The sequence below is a fragment of the Barbatula barbatula genome, assembly GCF_947034865.1.
Source record: "Barbatula barbatula genome assembly, chromosome: 2".
Lineage (NCBI taxonomy): Eukaryota > Metazoa > Chordata > Actinopteri > Cypriniformes > Nemacheilidae > Barbatula > Barbatula barbatula.
The window spans coordinates 11,834,970-11,854,519 of NC_136767.1; the positions used below are offsets into that span (position 1 = coordinate 11,834,970).

The 19,550-nt window shown below is 37.9% G+C and overlaps 1 protein-coding gene across 1 annotated transcript; it reads left to right on the plus strand.

Annotated features, from left to right (window-relative positions):
- Window positions 1-236: 236 nt before the first annotated feature.
- On the plus strand, window positions 237-19,177 carry bdp1 (BDP1 general transcription factor IIIB subunit). Its single transcript, XM_079484494.1, has 46 exons — window positions 237-392; window positions 859-1,119; window positions 1,279-1,816; window positions 1,979-2,085; window positions 2,463-2,519; window positions 2,747-2,860; window positions 3,364-3,494; window positions 3,605-3,699; window positions 3,819-3,873; window positions 3,997-4,122; window positions 4,328-4,567; window positions 4,972-5,148; window positions 5,682-5,843; window positions 5,931-6,006; window positions 6,101-6,284; window positions 6,491-6,564; window positions 6,661-6,928; window positions 7,326-7,365; window positions 7,804-7,946; window positions 8,046-8,268; window positions 8,363-8,493; window positions 8,566-8,620; window positions 11,179-11,268; window positions 11,351-11,492; window positions 11,577-11,629; window positions 11,722-11,961; window positions 12,086-12,212; window positions 12,310-12,457; window positions 12,542-12,596; window positions 12,694-12,871; window positions 13,317-13,503; window positions 13,594-13,675; window positions 13,785-14,122; window positions 14,219-14,419; window positions 14,513-14,606; window positions 14,692-14,965; window positions 15,035-15,371; window positions 15,452-15,542; window positions 15,696-15,942; window positions 16,023-16,158; window positions 16,240-16,336; window positions 16,438-16,673; window positions 16,829-16,928; window positions 17,009-17,285; window positions 17,457-17,643; window positions 18,568-19,177. The coding sequence occupies exons 2-46, from the start codon at window positions 872-874 to the stop codon at window positions 18,676-18,678; spliced, it is 7,272 nt and encodes a 2,423-aa protein (XP_079340620.1). The 5' UTR covers window positions 237-392; window positions 859-871; the 3' UTR covers window positions 18,679-19,177.
- Window positions 19,178-19,550: the final 373 nt, after the last annotated feature.

Below are 19,550 nucleotides of genomic sequence, written 5' to 3' on the forward strand. Positions count from 1 at the left end.
GGAGTCTATGATAAAATATGTGTTATTTTAACACTAAACAGATGTTTTTAGAAAGACGAAATATGTGCGTGTTACACCCATGTTTTTATACTACTGTGGATCCGCTATTTTAATTTAATTACATGCTCCACGTGCATGCTACCAGTCACAGCTGATTTTCAAAGGCTTGTGGGAGTAGAAGTTTTTTTCTAGGGAAATCCTAGCAAAGTAAGACCATGTAAAACTACAATACCCACAATGCATTTCTCTTAAAGAGCTGACAGAAGAGCGGCGTGGTGGTGAGACCGGCCGGTGCGAAGTGCAGTTACTGCAGGGGTATCATGCGGCGGGCACAAACACACCGTTTAACTCCGAAATCACAGTGAAAGAGTTACAGGGGCGTGTGAACGGAAGTAAGACTAAAAACCTTTCTGTTGTCAATACACTTTTTAACGTTTATCGTTTATCGCTTGTCATTTCTGTAACAGCTGCCAATAGAAATCGACGTAGACATCCGCTTGCATAATTTGAGGCTTCTTTCAAGTCAGTCTGTCCTGTTCAAAACGAGACTTATGAGTCAAAGTTGCCCTTGTATTTGTGTTTGTGTTTAAATACACGTGCCCACAGTTACGTGTTGATACAATGAATACCTTGACAATGCTATTCTTTAAAAGAAGTAACCCCCAGACAACAGCCAACACCCAGTTGATGACATCAATCATTCAGCGCCAAATCCACATGCCAAAGTTGGAACGGTTTGATGTGCTGTGTCCGAGAAACAGCATTTTTGTGTGATAGTATTATCGTGGATGTAGTCAGCTGGTGCAACTTTTACTCAGTCATGTGAATCACTCAGTGTACCTCTTGGTTTTACCACAGTTCCCCATCAAAGATGCGAAGAGCAAGGATTAGTATTAAGCCTAATGTCAGGCCGGGGGGTCGAGCTGTGGCCCCTACAGTAGAAAGCAAGACTTCCCAAGAGTCAGCAGCTGTTGACAACACCCAACAAACACAACCACGGGAGAAAACAGACACACCGTCAGCCTCTCAACAGTCTCACCTGGAAGTGAAAGGGCCTGCTGTGGCAACAGGAGATGGAAATATTCCCGGCTGTCCCTCAGAGAAAGCATCTGTTAACATGTAAGCACATATACTGACAGCACCCCCACTCTGACATGACCGTTATGTTGTACCATGTTTACACTTTTATTGTCATGTTGTTATTGTTTTGCTCAATAATACCATAGAGCAATGGATATGAACCTTTTGAACTTGAAGTGCATGTTTGGTGATTTTCAGTAGTGATAGAGTGCCCTCTAGTGCCACTACACCTACAGCACTTCAGAGGAGGAGCCGGATTTCTGCCACCCCAAACCTAGCCAGACCCAAAGTCCGTTCTGTTCCCCCTGCATCCACTGGGACGAATGCTTCTCTTCCGTCGGTGCCATCCAAGTCTTCTCCTGAGCCCCCCATCCCAGCTGCGACCAGCAGAGATGATTCCCAAAACTCTACATTGTCAGATTCCATCCTTAAACAGACTAATGCAACAATCAACAGCCCTCCATCTTCACCTAGTCATGGCCGTTCTTTCCAGAATACATCTCCATCGTCTACACAGCTTCAACAAGAGCTCTGTCATACTCCCAAAAAATCCCGTTCTGGGGCCCAGGAAGCAGTCAGTCGATCTTCAACCCTCTTATCGCCATGTATAAAGTTGTCACGTTGTTTTGGACCAGGTTCTCCCCTAAAGGATTCTGAAATGTCTGACAAGCAGCGAGTTTTGAGGTCCCTCAAGCTGAAAGAACTAATGAAGCGGGAGAGGAGGAAAGAATTGATGGTAAATCATTTGAACGATAGTCCATACACTTCTGTACCACTTTTTCCAATCCTGTGTGACTTTTTGAAGCAAGATGCTGACTTAAATCCTCAGTCCATAGAAAGAAGAAAGTGAATAGTGAATTGAAACGTATGTAAACTTTTGTTTTTCACGACTCAAAAGACACGAAAGAGTGGAAGGCGTATGTGTGAGCACAGCGATGAAGTGGATCTTAGCAAAATGACCCTAGCTGACTTCATTTACTACCTACCAGAATCAAACCCCATGAAGTAAGTTGAAACTGTTCACCCTAAAATACCACATGGTATGATGACTGAAATTATATTATTTTGCCGTTTAACAAACAAAACTCTTAAAATTATACCAAAGGTATTTCTTAACATTTTTACTCTTTTCTTTTTTTAATCTATGGAAGCTGTATTTATTGAACAATGCTTTAGACAGACCATTTTAAGATTTAGTTAAAAAATCTAAAAGCTGTTTTTATAACAACAGTTCTATGTAAGATAAGGAAATGTTTAATCATTTACATCATTTTAAGTAATGATAACACTAATTAGGTTTACTTTTATCTTGTGTGACATGGCCAAAACAACCCATATATATTTTAGAAATATGATATTGAAGAATGTGTTTTAATGAACAGGTCCTCCCTTTCCATGGAGGAGGCTCCAGCAGAGACTGTTGTCCCACCATCACCCAAGTAAGTGAAATTTAATAACACACAGTAGTATATATAATAATTGGTGTAACCTAAGCAGGTAAATGAGACTGTTGTCTGTATATATATTGTAAAAGAGGGTCCATAATTATAAAAAATGTGGTAAAAGTTGCTCCCACAAATATATTGACCCAATATTCAAATAGACTTTTTTGTTTTACACTGGAACAAATGAGGCAATGCCTTTCAATGTTGTTTAATCATTTCAGGGTGCTACCAAAACTGCCAGAACCAGAAGAGGAGGAAGATGAGGATGATGACGACTTGATGGTTCCCAAAGTCAAGGTAGCAGAGGATGGCGCGCTGATTTTAGATGAAGACAGGTATGGGAAGGTGACCATAAGCAATCTGTACATTTCAATTCCTAAAAGGGAAATAATAAATCTGCAAAGCTAACAGTGACCTGTACATATTTTAAAGGCTCAGTATGTATTTTCCACTCTAGAGGTTGCAAAATTGAGTGAAGTTGTAGTCTTTACCTTCACTGCCAATAGAAATCAGTCTGACGAGACTCACAAATTATGTTCAGGGGTTTCATAAATTAGACGTCATAAAGTATGCCAACACAATGGCAAATATAAGGGTGTGACACTGTTTATTCTTAGCTGTACAGTTGATCTTTCCAAATCTCATAATAAGATTTCCTCTCTCTTTTTCTTTGTTACTGCAATACCCACAAACATGTTCTTCAGACACATTAATGTCATGGTTAACACACTAACCTAAGATGATGCATGACCTGCTAGCACAACAGTTGTGCAGGGAATTTGCATAATATTTTATGCATATTTGTCAGTAATTAGTGACGGATATGTGTTGTGATTAGTTTGACAGTGCGTGTCCAGAGGACATCTGATACAGTTGTGGAGGATGGAACTCCACTGTTTGAGAGAGGCAGTACTACAACATACATGAGCTTCAGAAAGAGGTATCATGTGAAAAGCTGGTCTGTCAGAGGTATGACCATTAGAACTGTCAAGACTTGTTTTAAAAACTGTATAGCCATAACAAAAAATTTCATTTTAGATGAACTGTTCTTTTAAAGTAGTTGTGTGTTTGTGGTTTAGAGACAGATATGTTTTATTTGGCCATTAGTATGGTCGGAACAGACTTCTCTTTGGTGGCTCAGCTGTTGACTCACCGAAGCAGAGCTGAAATTAAGGTATGTTATTTGTTTTCTTCACAGTTTACTATGATATTTTTGAATGCATTTTATACACATTAAATTTAATTACATTAGGTTGACTAAAGTTTACAAATGTTTAATTGTCTTTTTGGCAGAATAAATTTAAAAAAGAGGAGAAAACAAATGCATGGCGAGTGGATAAAGCATTCAGTGAGTCCTTTGTACATTCTGGCCACATGCATCCATGATACTATGTTGTTAAAATAATTGATACTGTTGCATCGATATCTCGAAATAAATATTTTACAGTCTTTGCTCTGACTCTTAATTTAGAAAACAAGAGGCCGTTTGACAATGAGTTTTTCAGTTTTCTGCTGAAGAAGGTCTTGGAGAATGACAAAAAAAGAGGCAAATCAATTAAACTGGTTGTTAAACCCAATAAAGAAAATAAAGGCAAAGGTAATGCAGTTCCACAAGTTTTTTGAAAGATGGAACATTTTTCTAAATGTGCATGTTTTAATGAAAATGTATTAAGATGTGGTAAAATAACAGATCTTTGTGCCTGCATTTACTTCAGTTCAAAAAATCTTGTAATGTTCTGCTCTCTTTTATCACACAAAGCTATTATTATGCTGTGGTCACTCCATGACAAATTCTTTCTTAGGTGGCGAAAAACGCAAAAAGCATGGGGATCAAGACATTGATGATGATATTCAGGATGAGGTGGACATTGGAGATAATGACTCTCTTGATTTAGAAAAGGAGAATGAAGACGGTAATAATGTGAAGGTATCTGACGTTACATCCAGCACTAGCAAAAAGCGTAAGCGCAAAAGAGAGTCTGAGCCCAAAGGGTCATCTGGTGAGAAAACATGCAAGCGAAAGAAGAAGAAATCCCAAAAAGGTAACCTGATTTTTAAAAAATAATTGTTTCATCAGTACAGATTAAGTATATCGCATTATATATTAAGTCTTTCTGAAATATAGTATCTACACATTTTGTGATTAGTTAATTTTTTGCCATAAATCATTATTTTTAGTTGTTCTTTGTTAATAGCTGGGCTTTGCAAAATCTAACCAATAAAAAGTGTTTGTCAACTAAGTATACAACACTGTATATAAAAGTACAGTGTTTTTTTCAATACCTGAATTTTTTTTTATTTGACATCTGAGGTTTTGCATTTTATAACATTATGCATACTTATAGTTAAGCGTGCATATATTTTTGGAAAGTATAGTGTGATTTCAAAAGGCCTGTTTGGACACACATACTGATGTGTGTGTTTTGGGGTAAATGCTCACATGAAGGTGAAGAAAGTAACTCTTTACAAGTGGAGGATGACTCTGTGAATGCTGAGAATGAAGATCCATCATTATCCACCATATCAAAAAAGAAACGGAGACGTTCAAGAAAGGGTGAAGAGAAGAGGTGTGAAGAGCTAGAAGACAAACGCAAGACAAAAAGGAACAAAAAGACAGTTAAAGGTTTCTGAACATGAGCTGACACCGATTAGTTTTTACCATGCCATTATACCATTATAACCCTTAAAGCATTTACACCGTGATTCAGTGGTGCTCTTAATGGGATAGTGCACCCAAAAATCAACCTTAAGTTGTTCCAAACCTAAATAAATGTAAATATATATTATATTAATTAGGCACTGAGATTTCTGGGACACCATTGACAACCATAGTAGAAAGAACAAATGAAAATGGTGGTCAAAGGTGCCCCAGAACGGTTTTGTTTTCCTAAATTCCTAATAATATCTTCATTTGTGTTCAACAGAACAAAAAAATACAATAATTTTAGCTAGTCAATGGTGCCCCAGAAGTCTCAGTTGTTAACATTCTGCCAAATATCTTTGAGTTCATTCAAACCAAGACATTTAGGCAGGTTTGGGACAACTTGAGGGTGAGTAATTAATGACTTTGATTTTTTTGGTTGAACTATCGCTTTAACATACATGTTTTTACTTTTGATGTATTTCTGAATATTCTTTCTTTTGATGCATTTACAGTCACAGATGAAGAATCTCTTGATCTTGAAGGAGAAAACTGTCAAGCCAGTATAGAGGACAAGGCTGCTGATACATCGAAGACATGCAAGCGCTCTAAAAAGTGTAAGGGGGAAACTGCAAAAGGAAAAGGCAAAAGCAAAAAGAGCAAAAAATCTTCTGCAGGTTGGGGATTTTTCTAATTGGCACACACTAAAAGTTGACATTTTAATGATTTTTGCAAAGTTCCTCACATTCTGATGCTTTTCACAGAGTGTACTGGAGATGATCTGAATGATGTTAGTAGTGAAGTCTCAACAGCAGGACCTGATGCTGAAAAGGATCAGGGGTATGTTCAGTTGTGTAACCTAGATCAGAGCATTGCTTTTCAGCAGTTAAGTTTCCAGTCTTCTAATTGTAAATGTTTGCCTTCAAATATCAAGACACACTCAAGACACAGCAGTTCAGGAGGAGACTCCACAACATATTTCCAAAAGGAGCAAGAGGCCTTTGCCAAAAATACCCAAAAGAAAAGCAAAAAAATGCTCTGTCTCAAATGCACCAGTGGAGGATGAAGATGCGGCACCAGAAGGTCAAGATGCAAAATGCAGAGAAACGGACAGTGAGGTGTGTTAAATAACTGTTAATGTAAGGCCACTGTATCAATATAAAGTTATTTTATTAGTCATCACTGGAATGTAGCACTATAAAAATGTACATTGAAGTCATTGCAAAATTCATAATGTAATGGAAACCTGTTTTTCCCTGGCAAAAGCCATTGTAAACATATCACACATAATATGGATAATCCTGAAACTTTTGTATTCTTGTAGTTCCAAGTCGACAGTCTTGCAGATAGTCAGCTCCAGAAACAGGCAGTTGTTGTTCTAGAGAGAACTCCTCCAAGGTAAATCACAGTCCATTCTTTTAGCCCATTCTGTTAAAACAATCCAGTAATGGGTTCAAGTAATGCTTTAACGATTTTATTTTGTGAATAAATCAGGCTTAAAAAGACACATGGCTGGTCTGTAAGCCCAGACCAGTCGCAGAACGCTGAGAGCCCGCAGGGTTCTCCTGGTCGGCGGACGAGAGCAGAAAAGGTCAAACGGAATCTATCTGGTTCAGAAAGAGAGAGGAACGAGATGGGAAAGATGGACGAGTGTCAGATTGTCTCAGATCCATCAGCAGAGCACATGACAATGACTGCTCTGGCCTGTCAGGATGACACCCTAGAATCTAAACAGATGAAGTCAGACCAACACACGGAAGAGGTAAAACAAACAAGTGACTTGAACTGCATCATTTTAACCTGAATTATCAATAATAGACAACCGCAGTAAATAAAGCAGTTCATTACATTTTTGTTCTCTTTATATTGTTGTTAACTCGGGGGCGACAGATATCAGGGGCATTTACAGTACATTTCACATAATAAGGTTTATGCTCTTTATACATTGATGTTTGCAATAAATATACTTATTTATTGTTTATAAGTGCATTGTATTTTACAACGGGATTTACACGTTTTGTTGTATTGAATGTTATTGATTATATCAATATTATAAATATTACTGATCATATTAAAGCCTTAGTTTATGTTCATGGCATAACAGTTCAACAGATGCAAAGATATTATAGATATACCTATGGAGATATTTTTTTCTTTAGGATTTAAGCATTCAGACAGAGGTTTCGACCGAAGGAAATGGTAGGTTCACAATTTCCATTATTTCTGAGTTTTATTAGTGTGCATATATTTGTGTGCATGATTCTTTGTAGTGACTGGTGTGTTACTAGTTCAGTACGACGACTTTGGGCAGAAAGCGGTCTTGTGTTTCCTAACAATAACATGAATTAGACCCTCTATGGCTATTTTAAATGTATTATATTATTAAAAGTATTTTAAAGGTCCAGTGTATGACATTTAGAGCATCTAGCGGTGAGGTTGGGAATTGCTAATTCTAAGGTAATAAAAACATAATGCATATAGTTGTGTATATTATATTGCATTTCTATCAATGGATCCTCAAAAGAAAACACACTGGACCTCTTAAGTATTTAATATCAAACATCTGATGTCTGATATTACGTTGCTAGTCATAATTGCTGTTGAAAATGAATGAAACGCTCCTTAATATCTCCTTAGATCAGATGCTTTTGAAAAGACCAGTAGTAATGGTGTCTCATGAAGAAGTGCACCGCTACCTTGAAAACCATCCAAAAGCTACTGAAGATAATTCATCAGCCTCTGAGAGTCACCTAGATGCTGTATCTTCCAAAGTCAAATCTGTCAGTATAAGAAAAAATCCTTTCAATTATTATCTGTTAATCCGGAACCAGCTAGCATTAATAACAGTTAACTGACATAAATGTTATTTTAATCTGCAGGTGAAGGAGCATATGGATTTTCCTGTGGAGAAGTCTGCTTCTGGTGTTACTCTAGAGGAGAAGGTCTCTCAATATCCTGGGATGAAGGCTTCTGCCTCTACTTCCCCCCAGCAATGCATTGCACAAAAAAGGAGAATGTTCACCAAGCCCACACCGAATCTGAGCAGGTCACAACAGGCCGAGGGAAAGCCTCTGAACTTGCAGACAACAGAATACAGCGAAGGTGATTCTGAATTAAATGCACTCATGCAATGTGTGTCAGTTTTGTTGCATGTTCTCCACTGAAAGAAACGATATTCTGTTTTTAAACAATCCAGACAGCCTGCGTTCCTGTCCTATGGAAGACACAACGACTGCCCTTAATAAATGCTCGGCCAGTCCAGACGAACATCCCACATCTTCTGAGACTTTAAAGGAGGACTTTCAGGATCTGAGGGTGAATGAATCTGTAAGGGTCACATCGTTGTGTCATCTCATGGTATGATGAATATTAGACTTTCAACAAATGTTTTTCTCATAGAACCTGAATGATATCAAAACCACAATAGATGATGAATTTTCCTTTACATCAGATGGTAAGATTTAGTTTCCAGTTGTATAAATGCATCATGATTGTTTAGTTTCTGTAATTTACTTGATACTGTAACACTTCTTCTTTACAGAAGAAACTCCAACAGTGAGCAAGAATGTTGTCCAGGAGATTTTGTCCTTCTTGGAGAGTCCAGATCTTCCCACCACTTTGTCAGATGAAGGTGTGCCATACCACTTTTCACAATTAAATGTTTGAAACAAATGTAAAACAAACTAAATTTTACAACACAGTCACTTTTGCAGATGTTGCTGAATGCATAGACCCGCTTGGACTAGCTCTGTCCGAGACCTGGGAGAATAAAGAGCAAATAACTGATCTGGAGGATTGTGATTCCCATTCGGAATCAATGACTGAGGAACCTCTGGAGCTGACTGTTCCAGCCAGGTGTGTGCTGTCAACAAAATATATGAATAAAACCGAGAGGCTAGAATGTTCTTCATAATGTCTTTTGGTTCAAGTAATGCTTTAACGATTTTATTTTGTGAATAAATCAGGCTTAAAAAGACACATGGCTGGTCTGTAAGCCCAGACCAGTCACAGAACGCTGAGAGCCCGCAGGGTTCTCCTGGTCGGCGGACGAGAGCAGAAAAGGTCAAACGGAATCTATCTGGTTCAGAAAGAGAGAGGAACGAGATGGGAAAGATGGACGAGTGTCAGATTGTCTCAGATCCATCAGCAGAGCACATGACAATGACTGCTCTGGCCTGTCAGGATGACACCCTAGAATCTAAACAGATGAAGTCAGACCAACACACGGAAGAGGTAAAACAAACAAGTGACTTGAACTGCATCATTTTAACCTGAATTATCAATAATAGACAACCGCAGTAAATAAAGCAGTTCATTACATTTTTGTTCTCTTTATATTGTTGTTAACTCGGGGGCGACAGATATCAGGGGCATTTACAGTACATTTCACATAATAAGGTTTATGCTCTTTATACATTGATGTTTGCAATAAATATACTTATTTATTGTTTATAAGTGCATTGTATTTTACAATGGGATTTACACGTTTTGTTGTATTGAATGTTATTGATTATATCAATATTATAAATATTACTGATCATATTAAAGCCTTAGTTTATGTTCATGGCATAACAGTTCAACAGATGCAAAGATATTATAGATATACCTATGGAGATATTTTTTTCTTTAGGATTTAAGCATTCAGACAGAGGTTTCGACCGAAGGAAATGGTAGGTTCACAATTTCCATTATTTCTGAGTTTTATTAGTGTGCATATATTTGTGTGCATGATTCTTTGTAGTGACTGGTGTGTTACTAGTTCAGTACGACGACTTTGGGCAGAAAGCGGTCTTGTGTTTCCTAACAATAACATGAATTAGACCCTCTATGGCTATTTTAAATCTATTATATTATTAAAAGTATTTTAAAGGTCCAGTGTATGACATTTAGAGCATCTAGCGGTGAGGTTGGGAATTGCTAATTTTAAGGTAATAAAAACATAATGCATATAGTTGTGTATATTATATTGCATTTCTATCAATGGATCCTCAAAAGAAAACACACTGGACCTCTTAAGTATTTAATATCAAACATCTGATGTCTGATATTACGTTGCTAGTCATAATTGCTGTTGAAAATGAATGAAACGCTCCTTAATTTCTCCTTAGATCAGATGCTTTTGAAAAGACCAGTAGTAATGGTGTCTCATGAAGAAGTGCACCGCTACCTTGAAAACCATCCAAAAGCTACTGAAGATAATTCATCAGCCTCTGAGAGTCACCTAGATGCTGTATCTTCCAAAGTCAAATCTGTCAGTATAAGAAAAAATCCTTTCAATTATTATCTGTTAATCCGGAACCAGCTAGCATTAATAACAGTTAACTGACATAAATGTTATTTTAATCTGCAGGTGAAGGAGCATATGGATTTTCCTGTGGAGAAGTCTGCTTCTGGTGTTACTCTAGAGGAGAAGGTCTCTCAATATCCTGGGATGAAGGCTTCTGCCTCTACTTCCCCCCAGCAATGCATTGCACAAAAAAGGAGAATGTTCACCAAGCCCACACCGAATCTGAGCAGGTCACAACAGGCCGAGGGAAAGCCTCTGAACTTGCAGACAACAGAATACAGCGAAGGTGATTCTGAATTAAATGCACTCATGCAATGTGTGTCAGTTTTGTTGCATGTTCTCCACTGAAAGAAACGATATTCTGTTTTTAAACAATCCAGACAGCCTGCGTTCCTGTCCTATGGAAGACACAACGACTGCCCTTAATAAATGCTCGGCCAGTCCAGACGAACATCCCACATCTTCTGAGACTTTAAAGGAGGACTTTCAGGATCTGAGGGTGAATGAATCTGTAAGGGTCACATCGTTGTGTCATCTCATGGTATGATGAATATTAGACTTTCAACAAATGTTTTTCTCATAGAACCTGGATGATATCAAAACCACAATAGATGATGAATTTTCCTTTACATCAGATGGTAAGATTTAGTTTCCAGTTGTATAAATGCATCATGATTGTTTAGTTTCTGTAATTTACTTGATACTGTAACACTTCTTCTTTACAGAAGAAACTCCAACAGTGAGCAAGAATGTTGTCCAGGAGATTTTGTCCTCCTTGGAGAGTCCAGATCTTCCCACCACTTTGTCAGATGAAGGTGTGCCATACCACTTTTCACGATTTAATGTTTGAAACAAATGTAAAACAAACTAAATTTTACAACACAGTCACTTTTGCAGATGTTGCTGAATGCATAGACCCGCTTGGACTAGCTCTGTCCGAGACCTGGGAGAATAAAGAGCAAATAACTGATCTGGAGGATTGTGATTCCCATTCGGAATCAATGACTGAGGAACCTCTGGAGCTGACTGTTCCAGCCAGGTGTGTGCTGTCAACAAAATATATGAATAAAACCGAGAGGCTAGAATGTTCTTCATAGTGTCTTTTGGTGTGATATATGTACAGCTGTTTCAAACAATCGACTGAAGGTTCTCAACAGAACACAGAACTTCATGAAGGTGAGACATTTTTCATATTAACAGCGTTTATATATATATATATATATATGGTCAGTTTCACTACCATCGATTGTGATCTTATCTTGGCTTAGATTCAGCGAGTGACATTTACGATGTCGGAGGACATCAGAGCCATGTTGAAGCAATGCATTGTGAGCTGGATCTGAGCATGAAGAAGAACATCACAATAGAAGATAATCTTGTGTCATATGAGGCAAATTGTAAACAAGCTCAGGATACCCTGTCTCCTGTCCAGATACTTGGCCCAAGACAAACTATAGATCCGACAGTTCCATTGAAGGACACTTTCACTGATAACAAAGAAACAAGTGGTATGTGTAAAGTTTCTTTGGACTTTTTAAGCGTTTCTGTGGAAAATTCTAAAACTGACTAGACACCCTTGCTTATTTGCAATAAAAGCCATAACCAGTCTGCTCATGTTATTGTTTCTCATAGACCCGATTCTCACTGATGTATTAATAGCACCACCTGATACACGCAGTCAGGTTTCAACAGAAGCTCTTGGTGCATCTTTTTCTGAAGCTACAACTAAATACCCAAGCAACACTTGTGATATGAACACGTATGTACATTATTGATAGTATTTTAAGATTATTTACTGATAGAAATTCTAAGAAAAATGTTGAGTAGTGAACTTATTCATTTAAATGCTTCTTCAGGATGCTGTTTTGTGAGACCACAACTGAAGACAGCCAGAGATCAGTCAGCTTTTGTGAGGAGAATGTATGTTCCATGGAAAAGATTCAGCATTCAATCTCGGATTCAGTTGAGGAGGACAAAGTAGAAAACCTTTTAAAAGCTCCTGAGGTCAGAAATCCTCTCAAACGTCTAATTTCGCTATTTTATCTGATATAATAAAGCTTATTTAATCTGATTTATATTTTATGTCAGGATTGTAGTGGAAATGCAAAATCTGATATCCTGGATTCAGCTGGAGCAGAGACAGGTGCATCCAGTCACATAAAGTTAAAATATTACAAATAGTAATGCAATTGCAAGTACAAACTTAATGTATTTTCTTTCCAAACATTTATTGTTTTCAGAGGAGGAGCCCACCTTTATTTTAACTCTGTATGAGATTCCCACCTCTCAGCTGTTTCAAGAAGCTTCCTGTAGTGATCAGGAGATTCTCACTTATGAACTACAGCCAGCGGAAGTTCACACACCTCATCTGTCCTCAAGTGTTTCACAGTTTCTTCCCTCCACATTCGAAGATTCAAGGTACACTTTCCTTCATTAAAGGGACAACTCACCCAAAAATCTAAATTGTCATCATTTACTCACCCTTGAGTTGTTCAAATCTGTATCAATTTCTTTGTTCTGATGAACACCGAGAAAGAATACTTCTTATCAAACAGATCTTGGCCGCCATTGACTACCATAGTAGTAAATGGCAGTTAAAAGTGTCCCAGAACTGTTTGCTTTCCTACATTCTTCAAAATATCTTATTTTGTGTTCAACAGAGCAAAGAATTTTATAAAGCATTTTCCTACTGTGGTAGTCTATGGTGGCCAAGAACTGTTGAGTGTGAGTAAATGAAGACAGAATTTTCCTTTGTGGGTGAACTGTTCTTTAAACAGAATTAGTCTATCTATACAAAACAGTTATACTTAAATGTTATTTGAATACATTAATTGAATTATTCTTTCTCAATTGTTTGTTGCAGTGCATTGCTGCAGGTGAAGTTACAAGAGACTGAGAAGCCATGTAAAAGTGTGTCTGGGAAGGTGGAGGATGATTCGTCTGTTTTAGAGGATGCAGTAAAAAATTCCAGTACGCAACAGATAACCTCAGAGAAGCGCTTCTTTGATGATGAAGGAAGCCAGGAGGTGCTCTCATATAATGATTCTGTGGTATGAACTAGTTTTCTATTTTGGAAAGGCACAGGTAATCGAGTATATATTTCGTAGCAGTTCAAATGAAAATATCACTTTCGTCTAAAGCCAACAGATGTTACCAGTGTGTTGAAGTTAGGAGAGAAGCCGTTAGAATCTACAGAAAGAAAGGCTCCTTCTCAAAGAAGAAGTAGGGGAACTTTTGTTTAAATTTATCATTTCTTTCCTGTGCAGCTTTTCTATTAGGAACTGTTGTTCATGTAAATATGGATACATTTCTTTCTGATCTCTCCATCAAGGCAAGATAAAGGTGAAGCCAAACCTAAGGCCGTCAAAATCAGAATGCGCATCCAGTCCGAAACATACAGAATCCATTAATTTACCAACATCTTGCGATATAGCACAACACACTGAGACCGAATCCAAGCAGAAAACTTCTGTACAAGAAAGAATTGGTTCATTTGTTCCTAAGATCCTTTCAAACCCTGAAGAAAGTGGGAGACAACCCCATCACAAGGGTCCATTGATTGCCAGTGTCCCAGTCTCTGAAGATGTACAAGATGAGGTTCCAATGTCATGGGGAAGTCCTGTCAAAACTGATCTGCAGATGGACATGGATACTGCTGTTGACCTCTCAGTAAGTTGAAGGCCAGTCTATGAGGAAGGCGGCCATGCAAAATGTTTATATGTTGTATAGTTTACTATTTTTATTCACTCATGCGTTTCTCTACAGGTGAGACATTTCTCAGATGTTCCTGATCTACACAGCACTGCCATTGAGCAGACCGAGGAAGAAGTAGAGGACGGTTGTGAGGGTGTTTCACGTGTGGTGTTGGTTGATGCCCTAGTTGTTGCCTCTGGAGAAATGGAAGATCAAAATAGACTTCAGGGGGACTCTGACTGTTCGGAGACGTCTCTCACTTTCAATGACCGAGTAAGGCGTTACCCATTTGTATTTTATACAAAATTTTCATATCGAGCAGCTCAGCAGTGTGCATGTGTTTGATTATATTACTGCTTCCAAAAGGAAACATTTTCAGAACTTTCTGAAGAGCTGTATACTCATGAAGAAGCATTAAATTTGACATCAACATCTCAAGACAGGACAGAACAATCTGAAAGTAAGTCGATTTTAGTTGACTTTTCCATCTGTAATATGAATTGGCCAATATTCAGGTTTTATTTATATATTACATATTTTTAAAGGCATTTTGCAAGTGAGGCCTGAAATCGACCCAGAGACAAATTGTAACAAAGATGAATCTTCAATACTGGAGTATCTAGACATAAGGTCTAATCAACCAGCCATAAAACAGATTACCTTAGAACCTCAGATCAAAAAAGAGTCTGATAAAGGGAAAGAAAAAGCTAAACAAGAAGAGTTCTCTGATAATACAAAGGAAGATTTAGGTACATCACTAAACTTAACTGAAGAAGTCCTGAATCAAGAGCAACAGCTTGCGCAACTCGCATCAACATGGTAAGACACGTTTATCTCAATGTTCTAGAATCAATAGAGCAAGAATTATAGCTTGTTGCATTTTCACAGTGCTGAAACACAATCTGTGGAGAAGACTGAGGATGTGTCACACGTGGTGCTCTCTGATATGTTTGTGGCCGTTTCTGAAGAAAATAAAGATGAGGTTCATATGGACAGTGAAAGTTCTCTCCTACATATTAGTCAGTTGTGTGAAGATCCCCGTGCTGTAGAGAAAGAGCCGAATCTCACTAAAGACGCAGATCAGGAGGTAGGGGAGCATGAGGCTGTTTCACACAGCGTGATGGCTGATATATTCGTGCCTGTCACTGAGGAAGTGGAAGATGTTTTGGGCAAAGAACAGATGACTACAAGAAAGAGAAGCCCTCATAAAGCAGAAAGTTCCCAGGTTGGTAAATTGGCAAATAGAGTATAGTAAAGAACTTTACTGTGTGTATTAGCAAAATTTGCCTTTAATGTGTATTTCAGCTGAAAGAACACCCAAGAACACAGCACGTTCAAAACGCTACAAATATGGGGCCATCTTTATCACCCAAAAGGAGAATGCCTTCAAAGAAAGGTAGTGTAATGCTATTCAGCTTCTCAAACCATGGCATTAGTAACATAGTAATATGATGGATAGCAAAGGTTGTGATTTTGAACACAAAACATGGATTCATGGATTAATTGATTCATCAATATTTCCTAGTTAATTGCTTTCTCCCTTTTTAAGGCTTGTTAAAGGTAAAGATGAGTTTCCCCAAAAGGAGAAAAAGAGAGTCCACGGCAAGTGTAGCGAAATCGGCACCATCTTCAGCAGAGCCTCAGTCAGCTTCAACATTGAAAGAACAGGATATTTGTACTCTGAAGAGGAAGAAAGAGTCAAATTCAGAAGAGATTGAGGGCTCATCTCATTTTGAAAGTGAAACTATTCAAACGCTATGGCAAAAAACACAATGTGGTGTCAAGACAACATCATGGTATGAACAATTTATCTGATCTTTATTTTTATATTCGGATGAATATATACATTTCTAACATTTTTGTAATTTCCTTGTAGTGCTAAATCGCCATCCACTGACTCAACAGACATTGAGGAGGCATGCGAGGGTGTTTCTCACACAGTGTTTTCTGATATATTTGTTCCTGTATCGGACGAGACTACAGAGAGCAGTCTTCACAAAGAGGCATTGATGGTTAGTGTTCAAGAACCCACTGAACAAGTAAATCTTGATCATTTCACCAGAAGTATTTGAATGAGAATCTAACCGTCACAGGTTGAGGAGTTTTGTAATGAAAGACCTACAAATACAGAAAGACGAGATTTCAGTGAAAGTCAGTCTTCAGAGCATAATATGGCTTCCTGTAGAAGAGGTTTGATTTGTTTTTTATTAAAGAACAAGAATTAAATCCTATAAAATGAAGGGTTTTTATTCAAACATTGTCATCTCTAAAATGGCGATTAATACTTGCAGTTACACAAACTGCTGAAACCCTGGAGGATCAAGCTGAGGAGGAATGGTTTTTCAGAAGTAATATACTTCCCATTGACTCGAATGAAATCGAGAACTGGTGTGAAGGAGTTTCCCATATGTTGCTGTCAGATGCGTTTGTGCCCGTCTCTGAGGAAGAGAACAGCACAGACCAGAAAGATGTGGAAAATGCCAAAAGTCTGCCAGAGTATAGCAGGACATCTGACAATGGAAACGACGTATGTTTTTATGTTGTATAGACATTAATACTTCTACTGGTAATAATAATCATTGGACAATTATGTCTTAGTTTATCAAGGTTATAAAAATTGTTATTCATGAAATAACATTTAAAATCATTGTTCAGATTACAATGCAAATATCTGATTCATAGGAACATCAAGTAGACCGCATCTCTGGCATACATAAAACTGTTAAGAAAATGAAAGAAAAACTGCCACAATCACAATCAAAAACTTCATCTGAAAGGCAAAGTAAGTTTACACACAATGCATTATTTGTCAGCCCCCACAATTCTTTTTGCTATTGATTTATACCTAATGCCTCTTAAAAGGTACCTTACAGATGACACTACGATCACCCGGAAGATCTCCAAAAAATCAACCATATTTGCTCAGTTCGACCCAAGCTGTCCCAACAACACCTCAGCGAGCCAAGACGTCAAAGGAGAAGAAAGAGTCTATTCAAACTCCCACAAGGCTACAAGGAGAGGAAATGATTCGAGAATGTAGGATCCCTCTTGCAAGGCTATCTTTAGAGGAAATTTGCCAGCATGACTTGCAACCAACACATCACAGCACACCCGTCAATGTGAAATTTCTTTCTAAAGGGTAAGAATACTTTATATATATATATATATATATATATATATATATATATATATATATAAATATATACTGATAAAGACAGATCGTATCTTTGTATGTCTACATTTATTTTATAACCTGGAAATAGTAATATTAAGTACTATTCACTGACAAAGCATTGATTTGTGTTTTTAGAAATGATAGCGGAATAATTGGTTTAGAATCACATGCTGCTCAGGAGCCAACCATGCCATCAGATGACTGGCCAAAGGTTCTCCTCAATCGTATAAATATAATGGCTACTGATGCAGACACCTCCACATCTACCTCATCCCCACCAAGAGTGTCTACAACGGCCTACCGACCACTGAATGATTATCAGGTACATTCTAACTATCACTCCCTCAGAGTCAGCCAGGAACCTCAGAGTCATTTTTGATGAACAGCTGTCCTTCAATGATCACATTGCAAAGACAACGCGATCCTGCCGATATGCCTCATTCAACATTTGAAAGGTTAGACCCTACCTCACTGAACATGCGGCACAACTCCTTGTCCAGGCCCTGGTCATCTCAAGGTTGGACTACTGCAATGCTCTCCTTGCTGGTCTTCCTGCAAAGGCTATCAAACCACTTCAGCTGGTTCAAAACACAGCAGCACGTCTCGTCTTCCAATGGCCCAAAAAGGCTCATGTGACACCCCTTTTCATCTCTCTCCACTGGCCACCGGTTGAAGCCCGGATCAGGTTCAAGTCACTGATGTTTGCATACAGGACTATCACTGGATCTCCGCCCCCATACTTTCACACCCTACTACACCCCTACAGCCCATCCAGAACCCTGCGTTCAGCAAACGAGCGGCGCATTGTAATGCCTTCTCATAAGGGCACTAAATCCCTTTCCCGCTCATTCTCCTTCACAACTCCTTCCTGGTGGAACATTCTTCCCAATGCGGTCCGGTCAACCACATCTCTCACAACCTTCAAAAAACTACTTAAAACACATCACTTCTGTGCATACTTGACAGACAAATGAAAAAAAGTACACTAACCCTCTTCTCCCAACAGGTGGTGGTCTAGCTTTTGTTGAAACTAGTAATAATGTACTATTGCTCTCTGAACTCTTTGTAAGTCGCTTTGGATAAAAGCGTCTGCTAAATGACTAAATGTAAATGTTCTGAGATCTGTATCAAATCATTGTAATCTGCACATCTTATCCAACATAGATATACGTTTTAAGAATTTGAACTGATGAATTTACTTGTTCCACATTAGTTGTTTTTACTTAGAACAATCTCTGTTTTGCAGTCACCTCAGGGTAGTCCTCACAACTCTGGTTTGAATGCTGGTGACGAACCTGCTTCAGTTTCCCAGTTCTTCTTTGATAACGTCTTTACTGAAGTTGTGGATCCGGATTGATTCTGAATGTCTGACCTACGGATTAAAGTTCCACTGCTGCTATCCAAGTTGCACTAAAGTGAACTCCTTTGCTTTGGTGAATTGTTAGTTATTTTAAATAGTTTTGTTACATTTGGTTGTCAAAAAGAAACACTACAATCAAAAATTTGTGTTATAAAGCCCTTCAGTATATATATTTTGTGATGTTAAACCCTCCCTCAAGTTCACCAATGATTGCCTTATTTATTTGTATTTATTTAATGATAAACATTGCTTACGCTTAACATACACTGATCTTTTTTTGCTGACAACAGTTTGAGTTTAATATCTTGTTTTGTTCAAATACATTTATCTTGTTCAAATATATTTGTTTTTAAGGTGGCTGTGTTTCATTCATGTTTTCCAAACTGACAGCAAATCCTCTCTGTTGGCTTTCTTCTGCGAAAAGGCTTCTTTTATGTTGCCTGTAATTTGGATAAAGGAAACTCTTATTAGATTAGATTCAACTTTGTCATTACACATATACAAGTACAGTGTAACGAAATGTAGTTTAGGTCTAACCAGAAGTGCAGTTAGCAAGTGCAGGATATACAGTTAGAATAAAATACAGAATACAATATGAGAGAATATAATACAGTGGGCATGGACTATAAAAATATTTTGCAGTTCTATGAAAATATGACAGTAGGTATATACTATGAACAATATATACAGATGGCTATATACTATGAACATTAATGTACAGGTGGCTATGAACAGATAATAATTTAGACTAAATATTCTTTGCATAAATGTATGTAAAAGAAAAACAATGCTGGGGTTCCGCGAGTAACGAAAACATAAATGTTAAAGACCGTTAACATAGTCAATGAAACAAATGTTGTTAGTATTCA